Source organism: Anas platyrhynchos, chromosome 24 (genome assembly GCF_047663525.1).
Source record: "Anas platyrhynchos isolate ZD024472 breed Pekin duck chromosome 24, IASCAAS_PekinDuck_T2T, whole genome shotgun sequence".
NCBI classification, from domain to species: domain Eukaryota; kingdom Metazoa; phylum Chordata; class Aves; order Anseriformes; family Anatidae; genus Anas; species Anas platyrhynchos.
Window position 1 is genome coordinate 2,806,305 of NC_092610.1, and position 27,302 is coordinate 2,833,606.

The 27,302-nt window shown below is 52.8% G+C and overlaps 1 protein-coding gene across 1 annotated transcript in view; it reads right to left on the minus strand.

Annotated features, from left to right (window-relative positions):
* Positions 1-20,344, minus strand: part of GRIK3 (glutamate ionotropic receptor kainate type subunit 3) — a 106,194-nt gene extending 85,850 nt beyond the window's left edge. The window contains exon 1 of the mRNA XM_038167397.2: positions 19,972-20,344. Within this exon, the coding sequence (XP_038023325.1) occupies positions 19,972-20,086 (115 nt within the window). The 5' untranslated portion in view covers positions 20,087-20,344. The remainder of the gene's footprint in view (positions 1-19,971) is intronic.
* Positions 20,345-27,302: the final 6,958 nt, after the last annotated feature.

Here is a 27,302-nt window from a genome sequence, read left to right on the forward strand (position 1 = left end):
TACTCTAATTATCCCTTGTGATTAATCCTGACCATAACAGAAATGTCTCCGAGTCTGGAAGGCATGTTCCTATAGATGTTGCATTATGAATGTTAATTTGAGTTAACGAGGAAGATAGCTAGAGGAAAAGAAACCAAAGAGCACGAGGACTTGTAGACAACAGGCGCTGGGTCATCTCCTGCTAACTGGGCCAGGGATCGAGGGTCCTGCTGCTGCTGCTGGGCCATGAAAGCACGGCCATATGCTGCAGACAGCCACGTGGGCTGCAGATGTTCATTTCCCTGTTCTGGTCTCCCAGGTTTAGCTGGACGTAGTGGGAGTTCGTGCTTTGGCCAGGGGATATGCGGATGTGTATTTGAGAGCTGCCTGATCCCATTGCATTACCCTGTGTTCCCTTATTTTCGGCTACAAAGTCACAGTCAGGGAAGGTAAAAGTAGCTCAAATTTTCCGGCGTCTCTGTCGGCAGACCCCAGGGAGCCGTAGGACACCGGTGGGAACAGAAGAGCAACAAAATTTATCTGAATGTCTGGTCGTCGGGTCCAAGGAAGACCAATTCACCAAGGAGCCTGGTGACTGCCAGCTGTGCGTTGCCTGGTCTGTGCACAAATAGCCATTTACACACCTTCACGCTGCAGTCGTACCGAGCTGAAAACTCCTGTCGGAGGCAACAGCAAAGCCTGCAGCAAGGCTGGGAATTTTTGTTACTTCCCTGTGCATCTTACTGCCGTGCTCGGAGCCATGCATGCTCCCCTTCTCCCTCTCAGACAAGTGTGTATTGACGTGCACACACACACACGTGTCCTCACAGACCCCGCATGGCAGCCTCCAGGGACTGCCCATCTGTGCCTTTATGCACCGAGAAAAGGAACGTATGGACAAAAGGAGCCTATGCCGCTGGCAGAGCCCCGCGGGGCCAGGCTTCTATGATCTTCAGAGAAGGGCTTTTCCCATAAGACACATCTTTAAGCAGCGCTGTGTTAAAAAGAGCCAAGGGTATCTTCACTTGACGGGCTGAGCCGGCTGCGAACAAACGTCGATTCAGTAGGCAGGGGTGAGGGCGCGGGGAGATTTCCGCCCCCCTGGGCTGTGCGCACGCGAGCCGGGCAGAGGGAGGCAGCTCTGCACATCTCCATCCATCGCCAGGGCCTCTTGCTCCACCTCCAGAGCAAACACCTCCTAGATTTTCCTATTTATGTACCCAAACTGGGAGGCAGCAGAAGACAGCCCTTCAAACTCAGGAACGAGTGCCGGCACCAGTCTGGCAGCTCCAGTGGGGTGTGGGTCCCATGGGTGATTTGGGGCTCCCTGGCCAGTGCCAGGGGCTGCAGGATGGGAGCATCTCCCATGGCCCAGCACACAGGGGAAGGTGACACAGAGGAGGATGTGAAATACTGGGGTGTAAGGAGCTGGCACATCTGCTCTGGGAGAACTGGTGTTTAAACCACGCTTATTTACCTGCTGCAGCACGAGGAGTGAGTGGCTGGCCAAGAACTGCTTGCTGAGTGCTGTTTGCAGGGCAGGTTACCAGCGATGCACAAATTACCGAAGTTCACCAAACAGTGCAAGAGACCTGTGCACACAAAGTCACTCCTCCTTTAAACAAACCTCTGCTCCCACACCTGGCAGTGCCAGGCTTCCAGGGCTTCACAAATGCTGTTTGTCAGACCTTCCTTCACGTGGTCTCAAATATTTGCATCTGAAGTTAGGCACATAACGGGTGGAGCTGGCTGTCTAGTTTTCGGTGCTGAAATGGGGAGGACGGAGCCAGATGCGACATCGACTCCTTTACAGCCTGGAGAGGAAAGCGAGGCACCAGAGGTTTCCTTGTTTCACCAACACAGCCTAGGGCAAGCAGGGAACCTTCCTTCCTTCCCCTGCCTACCTCTGGCAGTCACCGAGTGCTTGGATGGTTTCTGGAGCTGCCCACCGTCTCCACCACGAGATAACCATTAGCCACGTGTGTGCTTGAACCCGGCACTGAAGGCAGCAGGGTGGAAAAGGGCACTGCCTTTCCCCTTCCATTTACAGGTTGGAAGTCCCAAAGGAGGTCAGATGAGGGCTGCAGCCACGCAACTTCAGCATCCAGAAAAATAACCTGAATTCCTCTGTGAAGTTCACATCCACTAAAAGGCTTCTGTGCCCTCTTGGACGTCCTTGGGCTTGTGGAGCTGCAGCGGGAGCCTGGCACAGGAGCTCGGGGGGAGGCACGGCGAGGTTAAGGACACGACGTGCAGCACCACCGAGGGAAGCGCTGCTTTTCACATGTAGACACATTAAAGCCTCCCAGAAGGAGCAAACCTTGTCCTCAGTCAGCAGAAACATCTTCCCAACCGCACGATAAGAGCCACCCGTTCACTTTAGATATGTGTCTATACATCTGTACGTCCTCCTTGGCAGAGGCAACCGGTTGGGGACAGCAGCCGAAATCTCCCCGAGAGTGGCACGAAGGGTGCACGGGCAGGGGGGAGCTCCCTTGGGGGCTGCTGCCCCGTTTCAGGACACGATGACTTCTCAGGAAGTGGCAGCAGGAGACAGAAGAGCCCTGGGAGCACAGCAGCGCCCGGCGCCCCGGGCAGGAGCCAGCCCCCACGGGCTGCTCGCGCCCTAATTTGATTAATTAGCACAGCCGGCTTCCCTCCAGCCTGAGCTCCGCTGACGGAGCAGCGCGTATCAGGAAAGCCAAATTCCCTTTTTGCTTTGTTTCTGGCGGCCAGTTCCTCTCTGCCAGTAGGGCAGCCTGCCCTTAATTTGTCAGTTAGGGGCTTGGTGAAGGAAATAATGCGGCAATGTCCTCGTGGGAGTCTGAAAACCAATATTCCAGGAGCCGGGAGAGAATTGATGTGAAAATGGGGTGTTCACAAGCCCCTGTCACCGGCCATGCTTGAAGGGCTGACTATTAGCACCTGGTCAATAACAACATCCTTCCCTGAAGGTTTTTTTTAAAAAAAGCACCAAGGATGATAGTGAAGAGCATGAAAATAATCTGATTAATGCGAGGTCTCCTTGAAACATTTCGGAAACGCGTGAAGTGTTCCTTGCACTGTGGTGTACTTTTCCGTCACAAAGTGAAAATCAAAGTGCAGAACAACAGAGAATGCAGAGATCCTTCCTACATGGAATAATGAGGCCATAAAACCAAACTATAAAGTTAAATAATTTACCATAAATATCTAAAGCTCTCAAATTATTCTCTACATTAACTGCCTATGTTTAAAATGATCTTTGCATTCACCATGTCACAGATGGCAACATCAGACAAGAGAGTCCTTGACAAAATCTCGCTGTAATTATTCTTTCCACAGCTGCAGTTATTTTAATGCCTTTTCAGTTAAGCTGAAAGAGACGCACACATTTTATAAATAAGGGCCTTTAACCAGTTTGACAATGAAGCATTTGAAACGTACAGTGCAAAAAAAAAAAAAAAACAAAAAACACCCAAAAACTTTCCCTGCATCTCGAAACCTGGGAGAGCGACTGTGAGGCTCCGAGCTGGAAGCCAACTGCTCTTTCGAAGCCACGGTTAGCAGTTAAAGCTGAAGCTCTGCTGATGGGAATGGCACGAGATAGCTGTTACTAGCAACTTTCTGAGTTGCTCCAACACAGCCTAATAATTAGCGGCATTTTGGCTAGCAGCTCCTTCTGCCTGCACGGAGGAGCTGCCCATAGAGAACAGGCAAGGACCGCTGAGGTTGCCTTGCAGAGAAAAATACTGCCAGGATGGGGTCGGGCTTACAGACTGCCCAAGTCCAAACTGTTCAGCTGCAGCCACAGTGCTCCTGTTCACGGTACATATTCAGGCACCTCAATATTCCCTACACATTCAGGCACCTCAATACAAGCAGGCTCATTTTCAGGTGTTTCTAAATATTGTGATTTTCATCTGCTCAGAGCGACTTTGGGCTGCACCTAAAATCACAGCCGTGGACTCCAAGACAAGCAGGAGAGTCACAGAATAAGGTTGGAAGAGCCCTGCGAGATCATCAGGTCCAGCCATCCTCTTACCACCACCATCACCCCCTAAACCCTGTCCCTAAACCAGAGGTGAGGCACCAAAGGTGAGGTTCCTGCAGGATTTTACCCCAGTGTCCCCAAGGACGCTGGCACAGCTCCCTGCCACCTTCGCTTGCGCCTCGAACTCTCCTGAAAGCCTTGAGAACACCTCTGCCCTCAACCTATGTTTCAGGAGCCTGGAGAAGTGGCCGCATTTTTTAAAGCTCTGGACCACTCCACAGCTCTTGTGAAAAACAAAAGAAGCTGAATCTGCTTGAAGTGAAGTTCGCTCCTCTCAGCAAGTTGCAGCTGCTTTGCCCTCCCCCCCCCCCCTTAAGCTGCCTGGTCGTCAAAAAGCAGCAGCAATTCTGCCACGTCGGGGACACAACCCAAACGGTGACGGAGGGACCGGGAGGATGTTTTCCCATTCAAATCAAATAAAGAAAAATGAAAGAATGGAAGATCGGGGGGAGGTTTTTCAAAGTGGGATCCTAGCAAGCTTTGCCATACAAAGGAGACGTCGTGGTCGCCGGCGCTCATGGGCTGGGGAGGCCTGATTAATGAAGGTTATTGTCAGGGAGGCCTGGCTTTTATGCTCCACGCTGAAAGGCACCAACCCTCGAAGTATTCAGCATTATACAATAACAGATTGTGTGCAGTTAGCCTTAGAAAACAAATGTGCTCTCTCTTATATAAGATTACAGAGCATCCATCACGGGCTGGCATTAAATACCGCGGAACACCAGTGTATGTAATTAGCAATACACGAAATCCAAACATTATTTTAAAGGGGTTGGAACAGCAACAACACCCAAAAGGAGTGGATGTTTGCATTTCCTTTCGCTTTGAAGCTGCTTTTCCCTCCGGACCCAAGCATCCCAGAGAAGAGGAGGGCATTTTTGGCTTTCCCTCTGGCATCCCCAGCACCTTGCTGCTGGCGCTGGAGGGGGAGCAGAGGTTCCCCTGCTGAAATCTCTGCTGACCTCTTCTTAGATTTAGGCTGAGAACGAAATACGGCTGTGGGCTGTATGGGGGAAAGCAGGGTTTTTCTGAGGGTTTGTACACGATGTGTCAGTGGGCTGCTCATAAGCTGGGGCTGGCCTCAAAATCCCCTGCAAAATCCATCGAGCTGCCACGTGGCAGACCCGTCTCTTAGTGCACCTGCCTCCGGGAGGAAACGGGGACGTGGGACTTGCACCTGAGGCTCCTGGATCCCACTGCCCCATCCTTCCCCTTTTTTGCATTGTGCTGTAGTATCAGCCACACAATTAAGAGCTCTATTTAAGCACTTGAATGAGCAAACAAACTTCATCCTTGAAGCAGTCAGGCATGCCTTGTGGGGCCCCCGTACTCCTCAGTTGTGAATCTCAGGCTGATAATTAAAACCAAAAAATGCACTTAGACAAATGAACATCGCATCATGCTGGGGAGCTAGCACAAAGCTATTGTCACTTCTCATTTCAAACACGCTGGAATTAGAGGGGGGCTGGATTTTTTTCTGCCAGAGAGGCAGGAGAAGCCTCTTGGCTGGATGGCAAGCAGCTGTCTGCAGACGGAAATGTCCCGAGGGCTCCGGCTAACGCGGGCTGCCCGGGGAAGCCTGGCACAGGGCAGGATAAGGATACGGGGCTGAATTTGCCAGCTTGATTCCTACCAACTGCAGGGGAGGTCAGGGCAGGGCACCGTTCGGGCACCCAGCAGGGGTGGCAGCAGTGCCGAATTTCCAAGATTCCCTTAAATATTGCTCCGTATTGTGGCCTTGGTGCAGCTTCCAGGATTGCTCCCCCGCAGCGCTCGTGGCACAGAAAAGGGGCCGTGAGGCTGGTGGCTGTGTCCTGCAGGGGGGTGGCCTCGTGCTGTGGCCCATGGCAGTGATAAAGCCCAAGCTGCTGTTGCTGTTTCTGCAGGGTGTTCTTAACCTTAGCGGACCCCAGTGGGATTATTCAGTCCCTGCAGAGCTCTGGCATCCTGAAAGCGTAAAATATCCGCACCATGACCTCCTGCCACCCGCACCTCGGCCCTGCTGCTCCATGGGGTCGAAGCCATCCTTTATAGGGCAGGGAGCTGCCTCCAGGGCCGGAGGGCAACACGAGGCCACTGCCTTGGCTGCCAGCCTCCACCCCAGCCCTTCGGAGGTTGGTCTCCTGGCCGTGCCCAAGGACAGCCCCCACCAGGCTGCCCCAGCACTGCTCAGCCCCAGCACCGGCAGGGAGAACCCTGCATCCTGGGGGGGAGCCAAGTGATGGGGAGCCGATGATGTTTTAATGATGTTTTAACTTTTCTTTAAAGCCAGCCTCCTTTTTAATGAAGTGTCTCGAATAGGGAGTTAATTGGGATGTAATAGCACACGCTATTGTACATTAGTTAAATACCAAGGGATTATTAAGAGTATGTTTTTCAGGCTTTACAGTCCTATATTGAGTAAACAGTTGTTAAGTTTCAATAAACAAGTTTTAAAATCTACATTAAATAAGCAGTAAAGCATATTTAGGATACATGTTTATTTTTATATTTTTTTTTTCCAAAACGACTCAACTGAGAGAGTTCCGGGTTGTAATCTCCTTATTTCACCACTTAATAGGGTTGTGCCTGCTCCCGTCTACTTGCTCTGCCTCCAAGACCCCAAAGTCTCGGCTATTTGCATGCACGTGTCACAGACCTTAAACCCCCCCAATTCCAACAGCCCAGAGGAGCAGGGAATGGGCTTAGCCCTCTTCTGCAAGCACGGAATTGAAGCCCAGAAGAGCAAAGTCATTTGTTCAAAGCCACGCAGGGAGCCTGGTACAGTGCGCAACGAGAGCTAGCGAAAGATCAAAAAATACTTTTCTAAAAATAAGGCTTTGAAAGGCTGTAAAGGAAATGCAGCTCTAACAAATCGCTGTGTTGCCATCAGAGATGCAATTAGTCACGGGCTGGTTTTGTCCCTGCCATGGGCAGCACCTCATGGACGTGGCAGCGCGTGCCCAGGGCGCGTGGGTCTGGGGGCTGTGGGCAGCTCGGGGGGTTCAGGGGCCGTGGTCCTCTGCCACCACCTTGCACCGGGGGGACCTTGTGAGGTAGCATGTCGGAAACAACAGGTGTAATCATCCCGGTAACCATGGCAATGAATAATTTAGGACTCGCTTAACCTTCATATTCAGGTTGATCTTGAGTTTCCTGCTGCTTTTTGCAGCCAACTGCAGCCAACTGCCAGCACCTGGAGAAGGAGCGGGGTGTGCGCAGGTCCCTCCCGGCACCCTGGAGGAGATGCTTGCAGTGTGGGCACGGGCTTCTGCCCCTGGGGCAGTGGCTGCAGGAAAATCCCCGGCATGTTCTGGACAGGGAAATGATGGCAAGAGCTGCTGGAGCTCCGTCCTGCTCTCCTCCAGCCATAATTTCTGTCGTAGTCCCAGTAAATCCCCATCCATGGCATGCAGAGGTATTTAGAGGAGGTCACCACTTGATGCCACCCTGGGCATCAGTCCCGCATCCTCGCTAGCCTCTCAGGGTTAATTATCCCCACGATTGTTGCTCTCAGGTGAGGCTTTGATGCCATGATTCCAGAGGCCGTTCTTGCATCGTTTTACTTCCAAATGGGAACCCAAATGGATTGCACTTTCCAAAGTCATTTCCACCGCTCGACGTTGTTGAGTGTGTAATGCTAACTAAGAAACGCAGAAATCAGGAATCTCCAAACCAAGTACAGTGTGAGATTAATGAGGAAGTGCTGAAGAACATAAATAATCTGTGCTCCCCATTAGAGGCCGTTAGCGCCACTAAAGCAAACCAGAGAAAAAACGGCACGTACGCCACCAGCCGTTCCCCCCTTGACATCCATCACTGTCAGTGCCTGGCTTTTGCCAGCTGAAATCAAAGGGTGGTTAACCCTTCAGCATCTTGACCACTTAGAAATAATTATTGTTATTATAAATCAAAAGCAATGGCTTATCTAGTCAGAAAACAGTATATAGAAAAAAAAAAAAAAAAAAACACCAACAACAAAACAAATTAAATTGAAGTAGCATGGCCACAAAGGAAAAATTACTAGTTCCCTAGTGGGGTTACAGGTAATGTGCTAGCAATAACAATGCAAAAACACATTTTATTTTGCAATAATCATAAACAACCCTTGGACAAGAATTCTTTCCAGGACCCACAAGTCTGCTCCCTCGATAGCAAGTTTTATTACTCGGGTTTCCCTGTGCCTTTTTCAAAATGCAGCTGTCATAATGATTTACGAATTACAATCCTGTCGGCGTAAACTTCCATAATTCACACCAAAATAGGTTTTCCCACAAAAATTCGCAGAACACACGAAGGTCTGTAACTACATAGAGAGACCTCAGTAATGTGGTTCAACCCTAATCCTAACCCAACCCTAACCCTAACCCAACCCTAACTCTAAACCTAAGCCTAAACCTAAGCCTAACCCTAACCCAACCTGTAGGCAGCAGCTTGCCCCGGCCCCGTGGTACCTGACCCCGTTGGATCTAGCGGGACCCAGGGACTAGTGGGCACTTTCTTTCTAGCCATTAGCAATAAGCAAAATTCCCAACCAGTGCTAAGGAAGCCTGTGAAGGCAATTTTTACTTTATTTTGTCCTAAAATAGGAGAAAGCACAGTTTGTCCAGGACTTCAACTCTATGAATTTCTTCCCTCCGCTTTTGAAGCCAGAGGGTGAGGGCTGGAGCTGGACATCCAGACTGAAGGGGCATTTTGGTGGGAGGGAAACGGGGGTTAATTGTGCGGGGCTGAGCAACAAATCCCCTCTGCCAATCCCAAATTAATGTCATCAGCTTCTTTGTGGCCCAGCAGCGGGCAGGGGAATGAGAAGGGATGAGGGGAGGAGCTGGTCAGGTTAGAATTGCCTCCAAAAAGTGTGAAAATTAAATGGGAATCTGTAATGTGGAGAGGACGGTCTGCGAATCAGGCTGGGTTTCGGATTTTAGTATGCCATTGCTCTCCGAATAATTGGAGGAGATGGAGCCAGCCCCTCAGATTGCCACACTTAAGATCTAAAGTTACGCTGCAGACATGGAAATGTGCCACGTTTTTCCTCAAATCACCACCACTGCATTAATGTAGAAGTAAATGAAGGAGAAGTGGATCTCAGGATATAACTGCTGCCTTACTGAGCAGCCTACAGCCAGATGGGCGTGTGTACAAACCCAGCCTTGTCTATGGAAACACGTCACTGGGGCTGAAGGTAGCTGCTAGAAGAGCAGAGAACTGTTCTTATTCAACGTTTTTATTTATAACTTAAATCTTAATTGAAGTTGATTCCTGCGCAAAGACGAGCTCTACATTTTAAAAAATGTTACCAGCTTCATCTAACATCATGCAGCACGCTTTCTGGACAAGCCTTTCCCCATGTTGGAGGTGAACAGGAAAAGAAATGTAAGAGCCAATTTCCATTCAAATGTTAGGAACCAGACCTAGATAGCACCCTGAAGCTAAACGTCCAAGGGTTCACTTTGAATTTCTTCAAAGGAAAGATGACAAAATCTGATCATGCAGAAATAAAACTTTGTAAGAAGAAAAGCGCATAAAATGAGGACGAAAATGGTTTTCTTTCCCTATAAGGGAAGAAAAGATTTTAAAGAATTTATAGACCAGAAATTTAAGCCGAGAACCTCCCTTTTACAGCTTTGAATTGTGATGGGATTACTGCAGGAGGACAAAGAAGGGATGGCATCCAGACTGCAGAGGTCTTTGAAGCGATGCCACCCTCCTGCCATCAGGTGGGGACCCAGGAGCCAGCCTGCGCCTGCCACTTCGGGAGCTCCTCACCTCGGGACCTCAGTCTGCAGTTCAGTTCCCAACTTGTGGTGAGATGGCTGCGGCCAGGAAAATCCTGTCTCTGTGCCAGGCTGGTAGAACTAAATGTAACGAAGGGAAAATCCTCACCCGCAGCAGAAAGTGCTGAGCACGTGGAGATAGCATAAAAAATCAGGGGTTCTGACGTTGTGAGCTCACAAAACATTAAATGAGATTTTGCATGAAGTACCTGGAACAGTGACCCGTGTGTACCACCCAATGTGACCTGTGAAAGTTATGACATTTTGTCTCATATTCTACTTACACGTGCCTCATTCTGAGCATTCAAATTGGAGCAGGGTTCATGGACTGACCATTTAAAAATTCTGCGAGCAGCAAGACACGGTGAAGTTGATGTTTTAGCATGACCACCGCTTTGCCAAAACTCCTGACCTGTGCTCACGGGCAATTTTCTGCCCATATCAAACGGAGCAGCGAACACCCAGCCAGCGAGGAGACATTGAACCCTGGCTCTTCTTTCTCATCTTAACTCTCTGTGAGCATCAGTCGTGGTAATTTCAACTCCTTTTGCTTCCTCCTGTCATTAATTGTCTAGATGAGCCCTTCCTAATTCACAGAGGACAACAAACAAAGCAATCCTTGTGCACAAGTCCTTGAACCGGACAAGACCAACATGCCACACCATGATGGGGAGCTGCAGCATCACCCCGGGGTGAGCGCTGGGCGCAGGACACAGCAGAGACCGGGCTGCACGCCAGGGCAGAGATCACGATTAAGAACAATTTAGCCAGCCTATAATGCAAAGCAGAGCCAGAAACCAGGGCAGAAGTGACCTGGAGCACGATTTGCAGTGAATGTCTTTTTATCCCATAAACAGGAGAGACACTTTGGGATGATTATCCACCCAGATTTATCTCTGCAGCTCCTTGTGTATCCGTCTGTGCTTAAAAATGTCTCACTGCCCTTTGCATTATTGCATTGCCCTTTACATTCATACAGCATAAACCTCTCAAGTACCGTAAAACTTACAAGGTGTAATGGAACGGCGTGATTTTCTTTTACACACCATAAACAAAAGCCACTGGAAAGGGAACACAGCGAGGCAGGCTGTATTTGCTCTGACAATGACATGGCGTGGTGCAGGGTGGAAATATATACCCAAGTATGCATATGTGTACTCTTGCACACTTAAAATCTCAATCTGGATTGATGATCTGGCGCTGATGGGGCGCTTCAGTGCGTTATGCCCCGGCCCTGGAGGTGTTTAGGGCCAGCCTGGGCTGGTGGGAGGGGACCCTGCCCATGGCAGGGGCTGGGATTGGGTGGGCTTCAAGGTCCCTTCCAACCCAACCCACGCTCTGATTTTATGATTCTGTGATTCTGTCAATAGGGAAATGGATTGAATCAATAAATCACCGGCTGCACTAAGGACCCAGTGTTAAAAAAAAAGGAAGGGAAAATGTTATAAACCCGTCTTGTGCAGGCAAAGAAGCAGCCTCCACTTGTAAGGTTAACCATGCGTGGCTCTTACTGCCCCTCCAGTGAAGGAAGAGCGCCTTGTGTTCCTGCCTGCTCTGTTCCTACTTCTCCTGCCCAGGCTCTCTGGGAAGTGCCCACGCCTGCAGCTGCCATCGGTGTGGGGCCGTGGGACTGCTCCAAGCCCTTCCCTTGGGCAGCAACGTGCTGAGCACGGAGCAGGACAAGGTGGGAGTGCTGTGGACTGCCCTGGGCACCCCAAACTGCCCTGCTGCCAGGCTGGGGAGCCAGGGAGGATCACTGCAAAGGAAGAAAGAGCCCCGAAACACAGCATCAAATCCGAGGCTGCAGAGAGGCCTGGGTTCAAAGCCTGATGAAGACGAGTGTGGCTGTACCTGCCCCGAGCTGGGCTCAGCACTGCAGCACGATGCACGGCACCGATGCAGGGCCAGAGGGTGAGGTGCAGCGAGGGGATGGGCAGAGGAAGCAGAAGCATCACAAGAATTGGAGCAGAAAGGGAGGATAAAGGGAAATCAAAATGAAAAGTGGATCGGAAAAACCACCTGCCTCTCTGTCACTCTAGGGATCTGGCCGGTAGGTTTTTGGGGTCTGTTTCTGGCTGTTTTTCTCATGTTTTTTTCTCCGTGGTGAGCTTACATCTGCTTCCGAAGAGAAGGAGGAAACAGGTGAAGGGAGAGGCTTCTAAAAAACTGAGGCAAAGCATGTCGTCGGAATGCCTTACAGCAGTATTAATAAACAACAGCAAAAGCTCAGATAACAGCCGTGCTTTAGAAAGGAAATGCCTGGTGGCTGGATGCTTCCCCTAGGGAAAAGCACTTGAAACAGTCTGTGATAAACTTCCTGTAACAGGAATCTGCAGGAAAGAGTACAGATATTTCTGCAGGTCAGGGCTAGGATCTTGCAGAGCTCAGGTGTTTCTAAAAATCTCTAGATCATATCCTGGTGCCTTAACATGCCTGTGACTGTCAGCACAGAAAGCAGCAGCGCTGGTGGTGATGGAAACCTTTGCAGGACGTCCTGCAGGGGGTCTGACACCACCCTGGACGGCTGAAACACCAAATACTGCAGGAAAATGAATCTGTGGCTAAGTCATTGTGCTGGCCACGCTGCCAGGTGGCAGGCAGGGAAGGCACCGAGGTGAGAGCTGATGCTGAGCTCTTTGGGGAGAGCTTTTCCTTCGTTCCACCATGGAGGACCCAGAACCTCTCGCTGCCCGTGCTGTGGTCAGGCTGTCAGCCAACCAGCAGCAGTCCTGTAATGCTGTCAGAACTCTTTAAATGGATGTAAGAAAGCAAATAGTTACCGAAACCATTAGGAAATGGTCTCGATGTGCTCAGGCTTTTACTAGAAGATAGATACCAGCCGTCTTTGCGCAGAATATATGAGATTAATAATTCACCTCTAGCAGGACGTGAATCAGAGACACTCAGGCTGAGCAGCACCTGCTCAGTTTGCAGAAATCCTTTATTTATAGGGCTCCGAGCAGAGCCCTCTGCTTCTGCAGCCCCCAGCACCATGGGATGAGGACACACCATTTCGGGTGGATGTCTGCAAGGTGTGCTCCCCCCAGCACACCCCCTGGCAGGACCCAGGCGGGCAGCACAGCCCGAAAATCTGCAGATCTGCTCTGGGGTCCTGGGCTAAGCAGGTGCTGTAGCCATTTGCTCTGTTGGTAACAAAACCAGCCCCGTTTCAGCACGCAACTTCTGCTGCAGCCAGGGAAAATTACCTCAGGCTGCAGCCAGGCAGCCCGGCATCTAGCAGGGGGTGGAATGCAAAATCACTGCCGTGACTTACGGAGTGCTTTGAATTCGCTGCAGAACTAACCACCAAGTCTAACACTTCAGTCCCAATAGACAGTCATAACTCAGCTAAATTTGTGGGTTATACCAGATTTTATTTACTGTTTCATCCCGGAGATCAGTAAGAGATGACAGCCATCTAGTCATTAAAGTGGGGGAGAAGCCGCCCACAGCTCGCGCTGGTTCTCGCGCCGTGTTTCCACGTCTTCAAGCAAATTTGGCTTCCGCAGTACTAGCTTTGTTATTTTAAGAATGGCTTCTGTTCCTACTCACCTGGGCGCTGGTGAGTTCAAAGAGCTGGGCTGTTCACCTCTACTGGCCCTGATTTGCACAAGGGACGTGCTGCAGCAATCAAACGTCATTACCGCTAACGAGGACCCCGTGGCCGAAGTGCGAGCAGCCGATGGCCTCTTCCCGCTCCTTATTGGACATCACGAACCACCCTGATAACCCGAACCACCACAGCGGCACTAATGAACGCTCCTGAAGCTGCTGTTTGCAGATGTCGAGGATGGGGAAGGTTAATTTCAACAATCAGCCTCAAAAGCCTTGCTGTGGGCTCACTGCTGGAGCACCTGGCACTCTGCGGGCCCCTTACGGGGCTCCCCGGTGCCCATTTTCCAGCCAGGAGCAAGGAGCTCATTCAAGAATTCACCTGGGCAATTCTGTATTTTGGGGTGTTTGCTTTATTCCCTTGATATTAGTTGGTTTTATGTCAATGGCTAAAGACTTTTAACTGGGGGTGCTTTGCTGACGTGGTACCTGCGCTGACTACACCTAATCCAAGGTGCAAATACTCTTCATTTTGGTGTTAATCTTGGTGTGACTTCAGCAAGATCGCCCGGCTGTGCTTCAAGGAGCCACGGGCAAGGTGGTTCCTTCTTGCAGTGATGACCTGAATCTATTTGGGGCTTTATTAGGAGCACTAAACACCAGCACATTATCTGCTTTTACTGTTAATGAACATCGGTAGTACTGTGCCACCCCGTCATGCTTGGATCCCCTCTACATAATCCGAAACGAGACCATCCCTGTCTGAAAAAACAATCCCTGCCCCAAAATACAGTTCCTCTCTGAAAACACAGCCTCAAGTTGGGCCCCCAAGCCCGTGCTGTTCAGCAGCGGATCATTGCAGCTGCCCGTGCAGCCCCCACTAACAGCAGCCTCTGCAGAGCCGCAGCAGCTGAAATTCAGCAGCCCTGCCAGCCAGCACTGCTCGTTTCGTGTATTCTGGCTGGCAGCATCGCTGGTAGCAGAGCTTTTAGCCTCGCCTTCAGCCCCCAGCTCCTCTTCATCGTTTGCCCCTCTCCCCCCATGCCCATCGAGTTCTGATGCTTTCTGCTTGTTTCCTGCCTTGCCCAGAGACTTCAACCACTCCGGTTTCTAACTATGCAAAGAGAAAAAAAAAAATTAAAAAAAGAAAAGGAGTCTAGACAGCATCCCATTAAACCTCCAGCCAGAAAGAGGGAAAGAAGATTGCACGGCGTAACGGGCGGAGAAATGCAATACAGCGGATTAGGAGGCTTAACGCTCGCTACAGCCAGCCTGCATGGGGCCGGGGCTTTCCTTGGTGTTGTGTCTCCCCAAAACGCCCCGGAGAAGCGGCTCCTCGGGCAGAGCCACTCCACGGAGCTGCTGCTGGCTGCTGGCACAGGCGAGCAGCGCCCGGGAGCTGGCAGGAGGGTGGCCGGCGAGGCGGCTGCCTCCCACCTGCAGCCGCAGGAGCAGCGAGGAACAGTGCCCTCTGCTGCTGCGGGGCCCGGAGCTGGGAGAGGGAAGAGCAGCGTTTCATTGGGATTGCGAAGTTGGCGAGGCTGCCGACCCGTGCCCGAGGAGCGCTTCGCTTCCCAGGGCGAGACAAGCTTTGCTCCCATCCCTTTTGTATTGTCCTGTGCAGGACTGCATCACGAAGGCTTTACCAAAAAATCTTCCCGTGCTACCAGCCTCCGTTTGGCCCCGTTGGTAAAAAAAAGACAGAAATGAAGTGCCGAGCGGTGGATTTCAGGATTTGCACCTGCTGGTGACGAGGCAGAAAGCGGCAGCACGGGGCGAGCGCGCAGCTTCACCGCGGAGCTGCCTGCGTGCGGGGCTCCCGGCGGCACGGACAGAGCAGGGAGGCTCCCTGCACACCCCCATGAGCCACCCCCAGCCCCCAAATTCTGCAGAAATCTGCAGGTTTTGGGCACGCAGCCAGGAGAAAGCACGCGCTGTGTCCGAGGAAGCAGCCCAGCACTAAGCAGGGCTGTGTGTTTTGGCGGCACTCCTTCCCCCAGGATGAATGAGGGGCTCTTTTTTTTTTTTTTCTGCTCTGCGGTTTGATCTTAATTTCCTGCATGAAGTTCTCAAGAGGATGCCAAGATCAAATAATTAGACTATTCTGCGATAAAGAGGTAACATTGTTATTCAAATGTATTCAGAATTAATTTACCACCAAACAATTTACACTGCCGTCCTTATATCCTGCTGAAATTACTCGAATACGTTATCTGACACACAAAGCATCTCGTGACCTGAAATAACTTCATCAGCCACCAAGTGCCGGAGCAGTGGGTGTACGGCCACGGGAGGACAAACCGAAATGTTGCAGAAGCCACAAAGGCAATCGAGTGATTTAAAAATAGGAGAGGAAAAGAAAATAGGAAAAAAAAAAAAAAAAAAAAAAAAAAAAAAAGCACTTTACTTGCAGCAGTGAACACGCAGAAAGCAGAATCCCAAAGAAACCCATGTGAGCACTTGACCCCACAAGTGGCAGGAGGGGTCCTGATGCTCTGCAGCTCGGCCCCAGCTCCCCTTTTGGGCACTCGTGCTCCAAATTCTGATCCCATCTGGGGCTCCTGGCTCCCCAACCCGGGGACACTGCGGTCCCCAGCCCTTGCCCACTGCCTTTTTCAGCGTGGAAAAGCCTGGCTTTGTCTTTTTTTTTCTTTCTTTCTTTTTTTTTTTTTTTTTTTTTAACGTGAAACTTCATTTGCAGAGTGTGGGAAGGTGATTGCAAAATAAAATTCCAGGCAGGCAGAACGAGCCTCAGAAAAGCCAATCGCACGGAGGAGGATTACTGCCCGCAGAATTTGTTTTCTGCCTATTTCTACAAAATAATCAATGCTTTCTTTTTTTTTTTTTTTTCCGCACAGACTCCAATCCAATTTGATTGTCTTTTCTGTGTTACTTGCAAATCACACAAACAATCGATGCCCTGACCCCTTTCCTAGGCAAACGCAGCTTCGAAGGAGGCAGCCAGAACCAAACCCGGGCTGCTCAGGTGAAGCTCGGCCAAAACCCAGCCCCATGCATGGAGACTTCGGCGACGCGAGAGGGGGAGTTTCAGAACCTCTTGATGTACGATTATTGTCACAAACATCATCAGCAATATGATCGTAGGAAAAAAAAAATGAAAAAAACAACCAACCAACCAAAGCAAAACAGAAAAAAAAAAAAAAGCAAAAAAATAGAAAGAAAAAAAGCAAAAAGCCAGAGGTGCAGGTGGTTCCTTTTAAAAAAAGTAGAAAGCAAAATGAAATCTCTTCCAGGCCAAGCTTCTCCAGCAAGAGGAAGGGCGAGGGGGGTGCAGGGCTGTGGGGGCCACGGAGCTGGACCCGCTGGGGGCTCTGTGGGGCCACCGCTGCTGCTGCCTCCGCGGGGAGGGAAGCACCAAGAGCCGGGCTGCGCTGCCTGGGCGTCAGCTCCCGAGTGCCAACAGCCCCAAAGATCACACACACGAGTGGTGCAGTGGGGCGGGCTGCCCCCGCCGTCTGTTTTATAACCCCTTATTAATCTCACGCCGCTGGCACGCGTCTGATCCGTGCGTGCATTTTGCTCGCGGGCCATCCCTCACGGCGCCGAGTCCTTTCTGGCGGTGCCTCAGCAGAGCTGGGCGCTTGGGATCACGGTGCCATCCAACGCCAAGGGGTGGGGAGCGTGATGCCAACCCCAGGCCTCCCTTCTGGGACCCTTCAGAACGGCACCGAGCCCCCGGCTGTCCCTGGGGGGGTCCCACAGCCACCCCCTGAGCAGGAGGGAGGAGAGCTGAGCAGGATGTCGTGGGTAGAGCAATCGCCGTGCGCTCACCGAGGGGATGATCCTGTAAATACCCAGCCACTCGGTGCGGTGTTTACAACAGGTACAATCCGCGCATCTCAGCCTGCTCCCGGAGGTGTAAACATGGAGTAACGCTCCCAGCCACGGCGGTGTAAACACGGAGTAACTGCGTTCCCATCCCTACTTATCCGTCCTTATACCAGGATAACGCGGTGCCAGACCGAGCACCGGGAGCATGGCACAGACCTGGGCGCTGCGTTCTGCTCCGGCGTTCTCAAATATTTAGCAGATTGCATAATAATTAAACAGCTGTTGAGCGAGCTTCAGACGCAAACTCCTACTTATTAGCCAAAAAAAAAAATCCAGCAATGAGGCATAGGTTTTCTTTGTACGTGTAGATTATGTTTAGATGTGCAGATTAAATATTTATATTTTACTTCTGAGAAAAAGGGCGCTTTTGGCTTTTCCTCTCTTTTCTTAGTTATCTCTTGTAGATAAAAAACGCCGCTGTATTTATTTTAATAGTCAGCTTCACAGAGAAAAAGGGCGCTTTGAAAAGTTACCTGTTTTCCCTCTGCTTTAATTTGCCGTTTTAAAACAATTCTCATGCAATTGTTCCCGCGTCTTGGCATAACCTAATAATTAAACGAATTACTTGAAAGCCAGGGCAGCTTCGCACAAATTAATGCGAGGGGGGGGGACACACAAAGCTGCAATTTCCCAGCCAACTGAGAGAGAGGTCAGAATTATTCCAGCTGCAGCCGAGAGCACAGGTGAACACAGAGCTCCCTGCAGCCCCACCGAGAGCTTCCCCCTGACTTTTAGGTCCCTGCTCTCCCTCCTGACAAGGGACGGTGTCCTCAGGGGCTGAATTTGCCATCATTTCTCTGGGACAAAGCGAGGCCGCGCTGCAGCACCTGCCTGATCGCACCCGCTGAGCCCTGCGCCTGCCCTGAATCCATCTCCAGGACACGGGAGGCTGAACAGAGCCCCGGGGGCTCCTCCTGGCCCCCAACACCCCCCTGGAGCCGTGGTGGTGCTCGCAGGGGTCTCGGCACCGCCAGTCTTGACTTCGCCCTGTCCCCCTCTCAGCCTCCGTCCCCTGCCTGCACAGCGCCGCTGCAGCACCCCGGCCGTGGCAGCGGGGGCTTTTTGGGGAGCCTTTTTGGGGGCTCTGTCGCCCGAAACGCTTCCAGCAGCCCCCAGGTCTGGCCGAGCACAGCGAGCAGCTGGGCACTGCGGGAAGCTGGGCAGCCCCGGGGGCCCCCCGGGCAGCTCCGGCTGCGATCGGTGGTGCTGCAGCGCGCACAGCACCACGGCTGCGGGCAAAGCACCCTGGACAGAAGCCCGTGGGGGGGCAGACGGTCACCCTGCGGGGCTCGGGCCCTAGTCCGTGAGCTGCTCTGGGCCACGACCCCCTCGGAGCCCTCCTAGGGGTGACGGCACCTCGGCAGCCAGCAGCTGCCCTGCAGGGCGCTCCCTTTTCTCTTCCTTCCTTCCCCTGGGCTGCCGTGTAGTTGCACCGGGATAAATCAGATCCGTTTTTTCCCTCAAGCACACTCAGACATCTCTCCGTTATCCACTTGTTTCCATCCCTGGCTTAGGATTTGCTCCCTGAGCAGGCAGGTAAAGCCGTCCTCGGTGTTTCTGGGCAGGCAGCAAATCCCCGGGAACGCGCGCTGCTGGCGAGGTGCAGAGGCTGGAGCTGGAAATCAGACTTTCTTTACGTGACACACTTAAGAATCTACTTTAATTAGAGAAAAGAAAGATCGCAGACTCTTTCCCGAGCTGTTATCTGTGCAATTACTTTATGTAACATTATTAAAAATTAAATTTTCCCAGAACCTCAGCAATTTAATGAAAAACGCCTGGCCCCCAGCAGCGGCTGCGGCAAAGGCAGCTGCTGGCACCCTCCTGCTGCGGGGCTCCGAGCCTCGGCCCCCAGCACTGCCCGAGCCCTGTGCTGGGCACACGGACCCCACAGCAGGACCCCAAAACCAGGGGCTGCTCCTGGCCCTGCACCTCTGCTCAGCACCACTGCTACAGCAGCCTTGACACCTCTCTCCCAGCACACTGCTTGCACTGGCACAGCATCCCCTTCTCCAGGGCACAGTACTCCACTTCTTGGGGGCACAGCATCCCCTTCTCCTGGGGCACAGCACCCCCGTCTCTGGGGCACAGCACCCCCATCTCTGGGGCACAGCACCCCCTTCATTAAAAAGACAGCATCCCCATTTTGGGGCACAATATCCCCTTCTCCGGGGCACAGCATCTCCATCTGGGGGGCACAGCACCCCTTTTTCCAGGGCACATCACCCCCTTCTCCAGGAGCACAGCATCCCCCTGTCCAGGCGCACAGCACCCCTTTCTCCAGGGGCACTGCACCCCCTTCTTGAGGGCAGAGCACCCTTTCTCAGGGACACAACACCCCCTTCTCCGAAGCACAGCACCCCTTTCTCCATGGGCACAGCACCCCCCCGTCCAGACCCGCAGCACTCCCTTCTCAGGCGCACAGCACCCCTTTCCCCGGGAGCACAGCACCCCCGTGTCCAGCAGCACAGCACCCCTTCCTGGGGGGGCACAGCACCCCATTCTCGGCACAGCACCCCATCTCCGGGATCCCCGCACCCCCTCTCCAGCAGCCCCCAGCCCTCCTCTCCCCACTCCCAGATCCCTCCCCAGCCTTTCACCCCTTGCCCCATACCAGGGGCCACCCCCCCCCGGCCACCCCGCTCCGCTCCGGCCACCGTGCTGCTGCCCCCCGCGTCCCCCCTGTGTCCCCATATCCTCCCCCATCCCTTCCCAGTCCCCCCCCATATCCTGGGGTCCCATCCCCGGCTCCCCTTCCCGCCCCCCCCGGGGGTCGCAGCCCCCCATCTCCCCCCTTACCGATCCGGATGACATGCGGCATCCCCTGCGAGCCCTGGCCCCAGAAGCCGCCGAGCAGGAGCGCAGCGCAGTACTCCCAGAGCACGCCGCCCAGAGCCGCCCAGAGCCGGGGCATCGTCGGGGGGGGCACTGGGGCGGAGGGGGGGGGGGGGGGGCTCGGCCCTACGGCCCCAGGGGCAGCGGGGCAGGGGGCTCCGGCCCGGGGCTCATCGTAGGGCTCCCGTCCCGCCGGGGCCGGGGCCGGTGCCGGTGGCGGTCGGGAGGCACCTGCGGAGCCGGGGCTGGCGGTGCGGTGCGGAGCGGCTCTGTCCCCTCCTACCGCTGCTGCGCGCAGCTCGCACAAAGCCCCGGCGCGGAGCGTGCACACGCGGGCACACACACACACACACACACACACACACACACACACACACACACACACGCGCACAAGCACAAGCACAAGCACAAGCACACGCGCACAGACAGGCGTGCACACACACACGGACACGCGCGCACCCGCACCGATGCGCCCCGCACTCGCTCTGCGCGCACCGCAGCAGCAGCTCAGGGGGGCACCGGGCACGAGGGGGGCGCAGGGGACGCGGGACGCAGAGGGGACATGGGATAAACACTGGGGATGCAGGACACGAGAAGGGATGTAGGGTACGGGACACGGGACACACAGGGGATACGGGACATGGGATGGACGCAGGGGACACAGGACACAGGGAAGGACACGGGATGGACACGGGATGTGGGATGAACGCAGGGGACACAGGACACAGAGGGGACACAGGTCACGGGGGATACAGGATGGACACAGGGGTGGCTCCAACCCACCCCAACAGCTCCCCCCAAGCCCTGGCTACCCCACCGTGCCGGTGTCCCCCGAGGTCCCCGCTGTCCCCTGTGTCCTGGGAATCCCCCTCTCTGCTGTGTCCCCAGAGCTCCCGGTGTCCCCAGTGTCCCTGACAGCAGGTGCAGGGCGAGGTGAGGTGGTGGGGCTGGGGGCTTGGACCAGTGGGGCTGAAGCTGGGGGGTGCAGGGGGCCTGGGGACGGTTCTGTTTGGTGCCCGTGGGCTGTCACTGCCAAGTGTAATGACCTCGGTGACGGAGACAAAGCGCTGCGAAGGCACCGGGTAAGTAGGCTGCTTTGTCAACTTGCTGGGCTAGGCTAGGGCGAATTTATTTTTTCTCATTTAAATAATTTGATCTATTCCATCATTTCCAATCGCTCCCATTTGCCAGCTGTCTGCTAACTACATCGCCTGGAACATCTGAAGAGCAAATCTTTAATTCTCTTACAAACATACTATTAGTCCGTATCTGTTCATCCTTTTAATTTCCCTTGTCTTTCTCGCTCCTCGGCAGCAAAGCTCGGAGCGCTCCGCACCGTGAGGAAAGCAGAGCTCTGTCCTGTCTGCGGGCGGCTCACCCCGGCTGGGGCGCCTCTGATGAGCTGGAGGAGGGGATGCGTGCGAATCGCTGTGGTCTGAAAGCCAAAGCAAAGCTCCCGGGGTTTGCATTTGACGGGAGCAGACGCAGCACGCCAAGGAGGCACCCGTGCCGCGGGGACACCCGGTGCGCCCGTCACCGCGTTGCCTGGTCCATGCGCTGGGGAGGGAGCTTGGGCAGGGCGGCTGCTGCCACCACGAGCTCCAAGGAAAGGCTGCGAGGGGCTGGGGGGGAGCTGCAGGCACAGGGCAGCGCCAGCCCCTCCGGAGGATGCTGGCCCCACTGTCCCAAAATCTCCAAAATCCTCCCCAGGGCTTTGCTCGTGCTTCCTTTGGGGCAGGGGAAGGCACCCCCCAGCGTGACCTTGGCTCTCCGCTTTATTTTTCCACGGAGGGGATTTTGCTTGCTCCTCCCTAAGAGCCGAGCCAGAGAGGCAAAGGCACTGCTTAAAGCCTCCAAAGCCCTGTGCAAATGTCCAGCCTCCGAGGAGCTCCGGGGCTGATTTTCCTGGGGGCAGCCCGGGCTCCGACTGCCAGCAGGAAATCTCCGTGCTCAAATCAGTTACCAAAAAGGGAGCCTTGCATTAAGGGCAGTCTTATCTCTCAGGGCGCCAAAAAGGATAGGATTCGGCAAAAGTGCATGCAAGGAATTTTCTTTACTTATTGCTTACATGAGGGACAGCTGTTGCAGGGGAATTATTAGAAAATTAAATGTCACAATCTGGTAAATCTTTGCACCTGGAGGTAAAAAATAACCCAGTGGGAGGAAGAGGGTAGAGAGGGCTGTTACTCTTGTACTCTTTTTAGAGGCTGTACATCGACAACAGTTTGCTTTTCAGCAACTCAGGACAAGAAGTTCTGATTTTGTAAACTTCAAATTAAGAAGTTGCTGGGATGATGCATTCCGCTCATTAGCAACAAGGTGCTGCTGCTTGCTGGCACCAGGCTCTAATAAGGCTCTGACTTCTGCTTCAGCTTCTGGAATCTGCTGCAGGAACAGCACAAACATAGGAAATATGTTTCATATTGTTTTAGTCAGTTAGCATCTGATGGGTGTATGGGATCAGACACCGTCAGACACGAGGCAGGGGTGCGCTCAGCCCCGTCCTGGGACTTGCACATCCTTTCTTCCCCTAAGAAGCCGAGCACCGATGCAGCGCTGCCTATCCTGCCCCCCTCATGGTGCTGAGCTCCCACACTGCCCCCAGGCTCAGCAGCCCCCAGCTGCCCCCCCAGGGTGATCCCAGGGCTGCTCCTCAAGTGATGGAAAAGGGGCGATTTGAAGCTACCAGGTGACGTGCCATAATTGCCTTAGGGTTTTTTTTCTCTCCCCCCCCCTCCCTTTTCTTTGTCACCCCCCTGTGAGTAATGATCTTTATCAATTAGGCCATATCTTCCCATCAGCTCTGGTGGGGTTACATCGTTATCCTGTAATTAAAGCATGACGAAATGGATGTGCCAAAGGACAGGGGGTCTGGGAAATGAACGGAGCAGTTCCTGGGGACAGGGCTCCAGCTCGGTGCTGCTGCTGGGGTTTTGCGTGAGCTGTGGGGTCAGGGTGGTCCTTGGCCCTACAGAAAGTAGGGGACACCAAGGGGTGGGTTTGTAGAGGATAAAGTTGGGGCCGTTTGCAGCTGTCTGTGCTGGCGCCCTGCTGAAGGACATTCAGACGCAGCAGAAGGGCTCTGGTGTTCTCTTACGGCTCCCCATTGTGCTGCTAAAAATACGATGTGTTTGTCCAGCTCCCAGCTGATGCGCAAGTGGCTTCACCGCGGTGATTCATCACTTTGTAGTGTGTTTGGTACCAGTTAGTGTGAATTCTTTGTTATAAATACAACTTCCTTTTGTAGGGTGCCACTTGTGCTCTAGGACTGTTTGGTTACTCCAAGTTAGGGAGGTGCTGAGATACGTTGGGATTTTCATGCTGCCTTCTTCGCAGTGACTGCCTGTGGTATTTAAAGCTCTGTTTCCCACACGTGTAGGATACTCAAGTGTGCTTTACACTTCCTAGATGCATAAAGCCGAGGCCCTAAATAAAGCTGTAGGTTTGTGGTTGTTCTAAAGAAGATGAATTTAATGCGAGGCTTCTCACTGCTCAGTCTGAAAGGAACTGCTTGCAGAAGTAGGAAAAGAAGTGGAAATAATTTCATTGATATCTAGGGGAAAATACTGGTTGAGTAAGGACTTTTCCAAATCAGATCTGTGCTTAAGAGGACGTATGAGCCTTGGAGAGAGACGTAAGCATTTCTATGGCTCTGACAATTTTCCATACTAATGAAGAAAAAGAGGCTTCTTTTTCTTTAATGGCACCTAAACGGGTTCATTTGAATTAGCTGCATCCACATGTATTTTGTTCAGATTTATATGCATCCAGTGTAATACAACCACAATCAATGTGAGTTATGAGGCCCAGCGCTCGCATTACCGAGATTCATGTGCCGAAGTCGTCTCCTAAAACACCGGCGAGTAAACACGGGGGCTGGCAGACGCACATTTCTGGGGCTTGGGTGCCCTCTACTGAAACCTTCTCCACTATCCCTTAGCTCGGACACCTCGCGGCGTGGTGGACGGGCTGCTGAACCAGCCCCAAACCTGCACTTGGCAAGTTCACCCATCGGGGAAAAATTGCTCCTCTTCCTCTCAGCTTAGCATACGCTCGCTTCTCTTCTTTGACCTCTCTGGTTCTGGTTCTGGCTCCTGCAGCTCTGTACATGCTGTAACGCATCTGTTGCTGAGTGCTGAGCACAGGTACGTGAGGTTTCCTTCTGCAGTGCTCCCCTGGGGAGCTGTAGGTGCGCGGCGAGGTGCCGAGGACCACGCTGGGGAGAGTCGGGTGCTGCCTGGGACAGCTCGTGTTGGTGCCTGGGCCAGGGAGAACCCATGGCAGTGGGGCTCCTGTGAAAACAGACAGCAAGAAAAAACGCTTTGGCCCCCACAAACCAATTGCAGCGCTGATTTTATTCCTCCAAATCCTCATTCGTAATGGGGCAGCTTGTCCTGTCCCTGTGCATCAGGCAGCGCGGGCTCTTGGTGCCCTGCTCTGCCCTTCCTGCCCTGGAGGGCTTAGGAAAGTGCCAGAAGCAGCCAGACCAGACTTCAAACCCAGGGTGCTTTAAAAGTCTGCAGATTTCCGACTTTTTAGATTTTTTTATCAGGTCTATTTTCTGTAAATAACTTCATGCAAGTTTGCCAGGAAAGCACATTTTGTGGCACGCTCCGCACCGTGCAGCCGCTGGGCAGGTGGAATGGATGCCGGAATGGAGGGAAATGGTTTTTTCCCCCAATCTGTGTTACGGAATAATGCTCCTAGCAGAATTGTTGCTGTGCTACACTGCATATATTTGTGTTGGAACACACTGTGGTGTAATAGCTGGTTTGAAATGTATCCAGTTCTGCTGAATATATTATCGTGGAAGTCAGGCAAACACTGGGAGAATGTGAGCTCCTGTCAAACCCGAGATCAGAAGCTGAGAAGGAGAAGGGCGTTGACACCTGCTGCTGTGCTCCGTTAATTTTACATGGGTGCTCGCGGGGAGCCGATGCTGCAGCGAAAACGCCGACAAGAGCCCAGTGTGTGGCCGGCACATCTCTGGGGATCAAAACCTTGTCACTGCCGCTCGGTGACACAGCTGGGGCTGGGGCTGCCCTGGTCCCGGGGGGCTCCTCTCTGTGGTGGAGTCATTCCTGGGTGGGCAGGAGGTGGGGACGTGTGTGTCCTTTGCTTGGTGCTGCTCCTGTCCTGGCTGCTTCGCTGTGCCCTTTCCAGGGGTGCTGGGAAGCCCAGCGAGCAGCCACTGGGGCAACCACAATGCTGGGGATGTGTGCCGGGCTTTGTCATCTGGGGCTGGCTTAATTACACCTGGGAGACACCCTTTAAATAAGAAAATAATAACTGGGGCAGGAAGAGATCTTGGTTTTTATTTTAATCACACATCTGGAGATGCCCTTGTGGCTCCTACCTGCATAAAGCTCCAGGCAGGAGCCCAGCGGGGTCGGTGGCCCTGCAGCACATGGAGCCAGCTCCCCCATCAGCAGGTATTTTTCTTTAGCAAAGTTATCAGAAGCAGCAGAAATTTGGGAAATTTGGGGCTCGGTGTTCCTGGAGCCATGGAGGTGCTGGGGGTGAGGGAGGAGCTGCCTGGGCATCCGAGCACCCCAGGGTCCGCGCAGCAGCAGGCGGGGTTGTGAAATTGTAGCGTGTCTTACGGGCTGAAAAGGGCAACCAGGAACAAATGAGTAAGTAAGACCAGCGCAAATTATTATCTTTATCCCAGCACCTGACAGGAGGAGCTGTTTTGGCCAGTCAGCTCTGTCAAGCGCTCCCCTTCCTGTGCTACAATATAATCTTGTGGACTAGGCTGAGCGGAGATGCACACCCATGCCAAATGGTCTTCGTGTGCATTTTTTGTCCTCTTTCTGCAGAGGTAGGAAATCATCTTTTTTTTTTTTTTCCTTAAAAAAAAAAATCCCTATCTTTAGGATTGGTGGGAGAAGCCATTTGCGAATGATGGGTGTAAATTATGCCTGCTTAGTCAGACAAGAAAATTAGAGACTGCAGAATTAGACTCTGCTTGCAATTATCTTTACATGGAACCAGTTTACAGAAAAAAAAAAAAATAAAACATTGGTATGCTCCTTGGCTTTCAGATAAATTCTCCAGCGGTTTATTTTTGGCCTGTCAACATCAAGGTGTGTCCCCTTGTCTGAAGGCTGGGAAGGATCTCCTCGCTTCCTCACACGGTGGCAGAGCAGAAGGTTGGTGACCTGCCAGTGGCCAAGGCTCTGTGCTCCCCACATGCCTAATTACCCGTGCCAAGATGCAGAACGAGTTGTTAGTACCTTTTTTTTTAATTTTTTTCCCCACCACGCATGCAAAGGGCAAGGAAAGAGCATGTTGTTTCAGATGCCTGTTCAGATCAGACGTCGGTGGAATTACGCAGGGAATTAATTTGGCCAGCTGCAGCCCGTCCGTGTTTCCCAGGCCCTTGACAAACTCAGGCCTGCTTCCAATTCGTGCTGAACTTCTCTGGGTGTGCTGGAACAAGGGAGGAAGTTTAAATGTTGGGCAGGGGATCTGTGCCTGCATCTGGCCTTACCCATACAGAACAAAACGAGGCAGGGCTGGGCATCGCTGCTCATCGTGACCCGATGTGGGGCATGGGGCGGGATATTTGGGGGGAAGACAACTTTCCCAGAAACATCAGCCATGGGGAAAGATGCTCTTCTGGATGTGATGGCCCAGATGGAGGCAGTCAGGGAGGGAAAAAAAAACCTCCAGCAGCTGCTGGCAGCAGCACTTGGCTCCTAACTCGGCATACCAGCTGCGAGGAGATGTCAGCGCCGGTCCCTGCAGCAAAGGCTTCAGGTGGGCTCCTTGTAAAGCTGGTGCTGAGCCATTGCACCAGCTAAATGCTTGTCTTTCATGCCCGTCAGTGCCTGGGCACAGGGTTAATTTTGGTGCTTTTCAGCTTAGCAAGCAATAAAGTCTCCAGTTTTCTCCTGCTGGAAGGGAGCTCGTGGTGTGCGTGGAGTGAAAGGGGAGCGTGGGAGGCTTCCTGCGCACCCTGCGGCCCTCCTCGCAGAAAGGGAGGAATGTTCTGCTGTTACTTCTTCAAATCTGATGTTTATTTGGTATTCTGGAAGTGTTAAGAAAACAGAAAATGAAAAAAAAAAGATAGGAAACGCATTGCGTTTTGAAATAGGACTTGTAAGATGCGCTCTGGTTTCCCCACTTCTTCCGAGGCACCCAGGGGCTAGGGTGGGTGGGTGGATGTGTCCAGGGATGGATGCGTGTGTTGGGGTGGCATGCACGGCACAGCACCCCTTTTCTGAGCTCCTCTGGGGACTGCCAGCTTCACCCTGAGTGAGGAGCTGAAACCTAGCATGCCTCGTGCCATG